This window comes from Mustela nigripes, unplaced genomic scaffold (assembly GCF_022355385.1).
Source record: "Mustela nigripes isolate SB6536 unplaced genomic scaffold, MUSNIG.SB6536 HiC_scaffold_76, whole genome shotgun sequence".
Lineage (NCBI taxonomy): Eukaryota > Metazoa > Chordata > Mammalia > Carnivora > Mustelidae > Mustela > Mustela nigripes.
This window is the reverse complement of record NW_026739491.1, coordinates 670413-679025: the sequence shown is the minus strand read 5'-3', so window position 1 is coordinate 679025 and position 8613 is coordinate 670413. Positions and strand designations below refer to the sequence as shown.

At 57.8% G+C, this 8613-nt stretch overlaps 1 protein-coding gene across 1 annotated transcript in view; it reads left to right on the top strand.

The window, feature by feature from the left end:
- Positions 1-3606: 3606 nt before the first annotated feature.
- The window catches only part of LOC132008239 (homeobox protein aristaless-like 4), a 44020-nt gene continuing 39013 nt past the window's right edge, over positions 3607-8613 (top strand). Inside the window, exon 1 of the mRNA XM_059386734.1 lies at positions 3607-4066. Within this exon, the coding sequence (XP_059242717.1) occupies positions 3607-4066 (460 nt within the window). The remainder of the gene's footprint in view (positions 4067-8613) is intronic.

Sequence of the window (8613 nt, the reverse complement as noted above, 5' to 3'; positions counted from 1 at the left end):
TACACCAGGGAAGTGCGGGGAAGTGTGTGGGAGTGGCTCGGCTTAGGGATGGTGGAGGGATGGATGGATGGATGGGCTTCTGGATGAACAAATGATTGGACACACACAAACAGAAATAACCAGCTACACTTATTAGTGTTCTCTCCTGAATGATGCATTTTGGGGGAAGGCACTTGGGAGAGGGGGCCCATTGATGGTTTTCATGAGGCAAACATGACACCTACCATGTTCTCACCAGGGTCACAGGCAAACCCACACACAGGCTCATGCTTCCTCACCCGCAGGCAAGTGCCCACTGTTTCTGAGTCCACCCATAAGATACAGCATCGAAAGGGAGAATTCTGGCTCTCAGGATGGTTCCAAGGATTCAGGACCTCAGTGCATCAGAGGGGTTCCAGCCAAAGTCATCAAAGGGTGTGCCCACTTGGCTTTGAAATTCCCCCAGGTAGCTGGGGAAAGGCTGAATAATGTGGCACTAATGAAACGTAATGAAAGTGAGAGCAAGTAGGCAGTGTGTGGCAGGACTTAAAGAGAGGTTTCTGGGGAATAGTGCGTGCTTACAACTACACCTGTCTTGCACCCATGCATTTGGATGCTCCTGGTCTCCCCATCATGCCCAGACCTGGAACTGGAGGGGTGGGGGAGAAGCAGAGGGTTCGCTATCACCACAGGGGTGTTTGTGGGCAGCTCCTGTGTGCATGGAACAGAGAGCCGGCTTGGCACTCCTCGGCCAAGTTCATCCCTAAGCCTCTGAACCACATGCCGTTTTCTTTCATTCATTCAACACACATTTCATAAGGACCTATCATGTGTCAAGTCCTAGAGCGAACAATACAGGCCTGGCCCCCGTTCTGAGAGAACTCTCCGTTCTTGGCAGTCCCTGAGAGGTCGCAGACTCTTAATTTTGTTACTTAATTGCTGAAGAGGGGGAGGAATAAAGGAAACCAAAGACCCCTGGACTAGTACAGCAAGGGACAGTGGATAGAAACGTGGGTCCAACAGCTCCGGCTTTAATATTTTATTTCACATATATTTCTGGGGCACCAAGCATGGCAGACACTGTCCTCTAGGAACCTCTGACTAGCGAGGTCAGGATTCACACTGACCTGAGCAACCAAGACAAAAACAGTGTCCGAGAAAGAGACTCAGCCAAAGGGAGCCGCAGATCCCACTGGGAGATATGGGAAGGCTTTCTGGAGGAAGGGCCCCTAGCTGGACCCCAAATCGTTAACGAGATAAAAGCGCAGGAATGAGATTGGAGAATTCCAGATAGAGGAAACCCGCTAGGCTACTAGGGTACGGTGCACAGGCAGAACTTGGCAGGCTCTGAGAACTGAAAGAAGTCGGCTGGACTGGAGTATTTGGGATGTTGGGAGGCTCATCCTCTTTTTACTATCTGAGGTTGGGAAATGCGATGGTTTCTTGGAGTTTCAGTCTAGCCATCTGCAAACTGGTAGGACAAGGTGAGTGATGTCACATTGTTGGGAGGTAGTAAGGGGAAGGTACTGTGGACGGCTTCTGTCACAATAGGTCCTCAAAAAATAGAAGATGACTTCTATCTGCATGGCTTGGGTCTGCGGGCCAGAGAGCTTGGATCCCATGGGCCGCGGGGGAGGGGTTCAGACCTGTGCACCCCGGCTTAGGTTTTCGGAATATCTTTATTAACGAGCACTTCAAGGTAAGCCGCGATGGAAACCAGATGTGGGATCCAGCAGTCGGCAGCAGAGCAAGGAACAGCGATACCAAGGGAGTGGGGTAGGGGTGAGGATCAGCCTGGTTGAGGTTGGGGGTAGAAGAACGACCCCCCAGGTACTTTTTCTTTAGGAGACCTTAGGTGCAGAAGATTGATTTCTGACCCACATCCCTGGGTTCATGGCGCTCAGGAGCTCTCTTCTTCACCTCTCACCCCATCCCCCCCTCCTTTGAGGAAAGTCCTCAACCCACGGACTTTCCCTGCAGTTTATCAAAAGCTGTGGTCTCCTTCAAACTGAGGCATTCCCCAGTGGGAGACCCGTTTCCTCTGCTCTGCTCTTTGCCTTTTCGCTGTCCCCAGTGCCATCCCAGAACCGTGGAGGGACTAGCCCCAGCACCGGTTCCAAGGCGGGCCCACGCCAGGTGACCGCACCTCTCTGAGCTTCGGTTTGTTCATCTAAAATTGGGGATCCCAACGTCCACTCGTCAACAGTTGTTGTGAGACAGCGCAATGGATGACCAACCCGGGGGGAAAAGGCTAGACGCACCCTAAAATTCTCTCTTGCTCTGGTTGGTCCCAGCGCCCCGAGGCGCATGCTGCCTAGGGAAACCACAACCCAAGGGCTCCAAGCCATGGGTTTTACAGATGGAGACAGTGAATCTAGAGAGAGAGGAGGCTACCTCACCTTTAGCCCAAGCCATGAGCAGGTGACAGAGCAATGACGATGGGACGGGGCTCAGCCAGCAGGTCTCCAAACTCCTGGCTCGAAACTCCAGGACCAAAAATCCCCTGGGCTGGGTACAAAGTGGGGGGGAGAGCACAGCTCTGTCCCAGGACGGGAGGGAGGAGACCAAGCTCTAAGGCTTCCGTAACCTGGCCAGTCAAGGGTGTCTCCAGTGTTTGACAGCATACAGTCCCCTCCACACCCTGCCCCAGCGCCCATGTAGGGGAGGGAAATAGTTCATTGGACAGGAGAGTTGCCGAGCCCTGGACTACCAGCGGCCAGGAGGTGTGTGCTAATTTTGTAAAGGGACTGAGAATGGGGAAGAGGGGTTCCAAGCAGAGAAAAAGGCACCCATGGGAAGGCCCAAAGCTGTGCCGGCAAATTTAAAGGTCAGTGTCCCAAGGACTCCGCCGCATGGGGAGGCTAGCGACCCTTCTGACTCTGAAAGTGAAAACCTGTTCGGTGTTTTTTTTCTTTTCTCTTTTCTTCTCTCTCCCTCTTTTTCTTTCTTTTTTTTTTTCCTTCTTTTAATCTGTCACTAGAGTTTTGCCTCCCCCCTCCCCTAGGCCAAAGCTGGGACCTGCCAATTCTCAGCCTACTAGTCTCCGCAGTCCTAGGATCGGGTCACCTCTCCCACCCGGCCTAGAATCGGAAAGGCCCTCGGGCGCCTCCGGGTTTAATCCCCAGCGAGAGAGTGTGTAGCATCTCCGTAAGAGAGAGGAAGGGAGGAGCAGGGCGTGTTAGGAGAGTAGGGAGGAGGGGTGGGAAGAAGAAGAGAAGGAAGGAGAGAGTTGGGGGGGGGGGGGGATTCACTCTCTCTGTCTTCTCACCCCCACTTGAAAATCTTAAGAGAGTTTGGGAGAGCTGGTCAACTTTCCGAAACATCTTAATCTTTTTACAGTCCTCCGTTCTTTCCCCGGGCCAGCTGTGGGGAGGGAGAAGGAAGAGAGAGGAGGAGGAGGGAGGAGAGAGAGACAGAGACAGAAAGCGAGAGAGAGAGAGAGAGAGAGAGAGAGAGAGAGACGAGAGGCGCGCGCGAGAGAGACGTGCAGGGAGGAGGGAGAGCGAGCAGGCCGGCGCGGAGCGCAAGGCCACCGCCTCTTCGCCTCTCCAAACTCCCGGCCAAGGCGCGCGGTGGCGTCCTCGCGCTCTCGCTCGCGCCCCCGCCCGTCGCCCGCGCAGGCCAGGCATGAATGCTGAGACTTGTGTCTCTTACTGCGAGTCGCCGGCTGCTGCCATGGACGCCTACTACAGCCCGGTGTCGCAGAGCCGGGAGGGCTCATCGCCTTTTAGGGCATACCCCGGCGGCGATAAGTTCGGCACAACTTTCCTCTCGGCCGCCGCCAAAGGGCAGGGATTCGGAGACGCCAAGAGCCGGGCCCGCTACGGCGCGGGGCAGCAGGACCTGGCGGCACCCCTGGAGAGCGGCGCCGGGGCGCGGGGCTCCTTTAACAAGTTCCAGCCGCAGCCGCAGCCCCAGCCGCCGGCCCCGCAGCAGCCACCGCAGCAGCCGCCGCAGCCACAGCCGCCCGCGCAGCAACCGCATCTCTACTTGCAGCGCGGCGCTTGCAAAACTCCCCCGGACGGCAGCCTCAAACTCCAGGAAGGCAGCGGCGGCCACAACGCGGCCTTGCAGGTCCCCTGCTACGGTGAGTGCACGTGCGGGGCGCTCGGGGCCGGGGCGCCCGGGGGCCGGGGCTTCGGAGCCTTGGAAACCCGCTGGGCTGGCGGGAGGCCGGGCTCGGCGGGCCGGGAAGGCGCGGAGCCGAGCGGCTGGGGATTCGGGGACGGAAGACGGGAACCGGCTGTTCCGAGGGCATCGTGGGATCCGTTCTGCCACCTCCATCTCCCCACGCCGAGGGCTCGGAGGGGTTTGCGCTGTTAAACCCGAGCCGGAGTTTGTTTGTCCCGGTCCTCGCCGGTTCCCCAGACCGCTCGCTTTGCGCGGCTCGCGGGGCCGCCTCCGAAGCGGATGCTTCGCCCGGCCGGCAGCGGCGTTGGCGCGGCGCTCTGGCGCGGGGGCTCCGGGGCTCCGGGGCTGCCGTGGCCTCGGTCCCCGCAGGCCTGGAGGCTCCCCGGGCGACACTGCAGGTGGGAAGCGTCGCAGGTGCCGAGCCCGCCGGGAGCCCGGAGCGCAGTCGGCTGAGCGCGCCCGGAATGCCGTGGATCAGGGACGCCCCATGGGTGCGGGGCCGCAGACGCCTGGAGCCATCAAAGACCCGAGTTCGCCCCCCCACCGCCCCCGACACACACCCCCCACAAGCCTGGCTCCCGCGGGGAGAGAGGCAGGCCGGCTGGCGTTCCTGGAGGGTCTCCTCTGGCGGACCTGGGAGGCGGCTGGCCTCGGAACAATGGTTTAGGACCAACCCGAAAGAAGGCAGGGAGCTGCCGAGTTCTGGGCAGCGCAATGCTGGGGGAAGAGGGAAGCTTCGGTGTCCTGATTTGGGCCCACAGGGAACCTTAGGCCTAAATGACCTCCAAGCCCCCTTGAGCTCCAAGGCAGGAGGCAGGCCTGGGCCCCCAGAGCTTAGCAACCCTGATGAAAGAAAGGGCAGCCTGAGGCCAGAGCGGCTCAGGAGCCTAGGCCTCTTTGCCCACTGAATCGGGATTGACAAGCCCCAAACTGGCAGCGAGAGCAACCCAGAGGGGAGGGAAAAATCTTCTCTGGGCTAGGAGCCCTGGATACACACACTCCCTGAGGCCTTGGCCTTCCAGGGGGCCTTGGAGATGAGCTGGTCCTGACACAGCAATGGCTTTGGCTTCACTGGTCCAAGCTGGAGGAAGAGACACCAGGACTGGGGACAGATAAGGGACAGGGTGGAGGCCTCCGTGGCTAGAATTTCCTTAGGAACACGGCCCGTGGCAGACACTTTCCTATATTCCAGCTTGCTCCCAGAGGCTCAGAGCCGGTTCATTAGGTGGCCGTTGACACAAACATTTGCACAATCATACACTGGACTACACACAACCTCTTCCTCTTGAGCCAATGTAGTCACTAAATACATTCACTCATGGGGCCTCACACACAGTCACACACTCCCAAACCCACAGGACAGGACTGAGATCAGACAGTGAAACAGCCAGTGGCCTTTCCCCACTTCCTCCACCTTTCCTCTCCACCTTCCTGCTGGAATGACATCAGGCACTCAACTCAGATCACAGACATTCATGGCTCCGCACAGGTGCTCTTTCCCCACTCAGCAGCAAGAGGTTGTCAGCCCCCATCAGCACACCCCTGCCGGCCAGGGCTCCCTCCTCCAGGCCTCACCCAGGCCACTCCTGGTCCCTGTCACCCTGACTACTAGGTGAGAGCAAATCTCAGGCTGGGGGACCGGTGAAGGTCCACTGTGCAAAGCCAGGGGCTTCATAGGCTTTCTCTCCCACTATACTGGATTTTCACGTTTTAAAGAAATCCACTCGTGAGGCTTCTGAAGACGAAGAGACATTATAGAAGAAGAGGTCCCAAACGGCTTGCAGCCTCTCCTTTGGCAGATGTCTTCAGGTGGTGGGGAGGAGAGAGGATAGGGCACCCTCTCAAAGTCCTGCTGGGCCCCTGCTCAGCAGCCTGGCCCTTCCTCTAGCTTGCATCAGCCCGTTAAGCAAGGGACTCCTCAAAAGCCCTTTTTCTCAGGGAGATAACTGTGTCAGTGGGTGGTAAGGCCCCCCCACCTCAAGCCAAGAAAGCAGAAGTCTCGTCTCCTCCAGGTTTCCACCAAAAGCCTGTGTGCAGTTGGGAACATGCAGGCACTCAATTCTGAGGACAGGACAGGCTACTGCTGCTGCTTCTCTGGGCAAAGCCATAAGCTGCAGACTGGGACAAAAGGTGGCCCAGAATCAGCCACAGGACCACCACTCCCCAGAGACCTGAGATGGAGACTCGGCTCCGCAAACAACAGATAGTTCTGTTTATTCTCCTAGTAGCCCAGCTCCCCTGGTCAGGAGATTTCTGGCCCTTAAAGAAAAATTAGGCACATGAAGTCTGAGAAACCAAAGCACCAGGAGGTTATAGAGGCAGCTGGAGACAGGCCCCTGGACTCCACTCTGTAGACGGCCAGCGAGCAGGGAAACAGGCACACCCGGGTAGCTGTTCTCTCCCACACTTGGGGAGTGTGGAATCAAAAGGTAGTAAATGGGGTTCAAAGAAAAAGCCATGGGATGTTCCCAGGAGCTCGGGGAAAGGCCAAAGCAGACCAGACCTCAGCCAGAAGCTCCTCCGCGGCTGCTGGCTGGCTGGCTGGCGGCAGGTAACTTGGACCTTGCAAACCTCCCTCCGGGCTCTTTTGGTCCCGGGGCCGGAAGCGCGATTCTCCTTCGGCAGTACTGCACCGGACGGGAGGCAAGCCTTCAGAGACCTTCTCTGGGACCTCAGCCCCAGGAGCCACTGCCCGCGCGTCCAAGCGCCCCTGGGTGCGGAAGAGCCGGCCTGGGGGGCTGCGCCAGGGCCACACCGAGAGGGCGCGCGGGGGAGAAGCCGACTCTAGTCCCCGCGGTTGTCCTTCTCCCTCTCGGAGCTGCGGAAAGCAGAGGTGAGAAGTCCTCTCAGTCTGCAGGCGTCCCTACCCCTTCCTGGACCTCCGTTTCCTTCTCTGTACTAAAAGGGCCAAGAGCTAGCCGACTCCGCAGTCCCCTCCGGGTGCCGGGAATAACTGGGAGTTTACGAACGTGTCCCTGCGGGTTCGCGCGTGTCGCAATCCCCGCCTCGCGGGGCTCCGGGGCGCACTTCGGCTTTCCGAAGTCTTTGCTGGTCCTGGGCCCGAGGGCCCTAGACACGCCAGGTTGGAGAGCCAGCCGACGTTTCTCCGCGGCGCAGAGAGCCTCCTTCTCGCCAGAGTGAGGTCTCCCGCGCCTCGCCCCCGAACCCCGGGCGGCTACCCGAGCCCCGGCCGCCGCTGTCCCAGGCCTCTGCCATGCGCCCCTGGAAGCTTCGGGGAGCAGCCCTGCTCCATCCTCTTTCGCTTTCGATTCGGTGCAGGCAGGTTTTCGTTGCTAGCCGGTGACTACCTTGCCAGCAACGCGCCCTTCTCCCCCGTCCCAAAAGAAGCGCTCACAGCTTAGAGGTCGGGAGACCTGGGCCAGGCCTGAGACCCCTGGGGCGCCGCCGAGGGGCTGGTCCTGATTTGTCGAATTAGACGCAGTGTTTGAACGCTAAGGGCATTTATTTCCCCCGCACCGACATAATTTGCACACCACGAAACGTGTAAACTCCGCCCGGGTCCTATTCGAAGTTAGTCAAAGAACCGGCGTGTGGTTTTGCATAAGAGAAACCCAAAATAAGACAGCGAGATCTCGGACTGGCAAGGAGCAGTTAAGAGGCGGTGGGTGATTGTAGGATGATGGGAGAAAACTCCAGCCTGGGAGCCATGCCATTGCGACCCCGATCAATTTGGGGGAAAGGGGCAGAGCAGGAAAATGCTTTTAATGCTGTACTTTGTTAATTTCTAGAGCCGTCAGCGTTCTTGAGCCGTTGGCCTAAACACGGATGACTTTAAATTAAAAAAAAAAAAAAGGAAGGCCTGGATTAAAGGTTTAGTATTTTAAGTCAATCGATTTGCACAGTTTTCTTTATTCTAATTTATGTACAGCGCAGTGCACAGCTAAGTGGAAAGTTCGAAGAACTGTTCTGTGTGTGTACACTAGGACAGCTACCCGCGGGATCATGATACAGGCACGTAATGTCCCTGAAAATCTGGAGGGGGGTATTTTTTTGGTGAACTGTTTCAAGAAAACTTCAGAGACTTCAGAGAGTTGGGGTCCCCACCCCCTCTGGTGACGGTGGTGTTTCTTGTGGAGGGTGACCTTGTACACCCGGTCATTTGCGCCACCCGGACTGGAAAACCAGAAACCTCGCGGCAGCAGCGCCGGGCTGTCCTGGACTCGCCGAAGCCGGGGGCTGTTCAGGCTGCGAAAAGCAACCGCAGCCGAGGTAGGAAAACAAGCTAAAACACCGTGCATTACATTTTGCCAAAGTCCCTAAGGACTTTCGTTTTGGAGAACAGCTGGGCACACTTTTCTGGGGATGTTCCTTCCTCTGGGCCTCAGCTCCTTTCCTCCTTCCTGCAGCTCTGTGCGCGATGCTTTGTTTTGGTGGAAAATTGACATGCGAAATGGAAATACAGTGGCCTTTGCAGCAGTGGGAGTGCGGGGAGTTTGGTGTCCCACAGGCTCGGTGTGGGTGCGGGCTTCTCCTCCGGCCAGT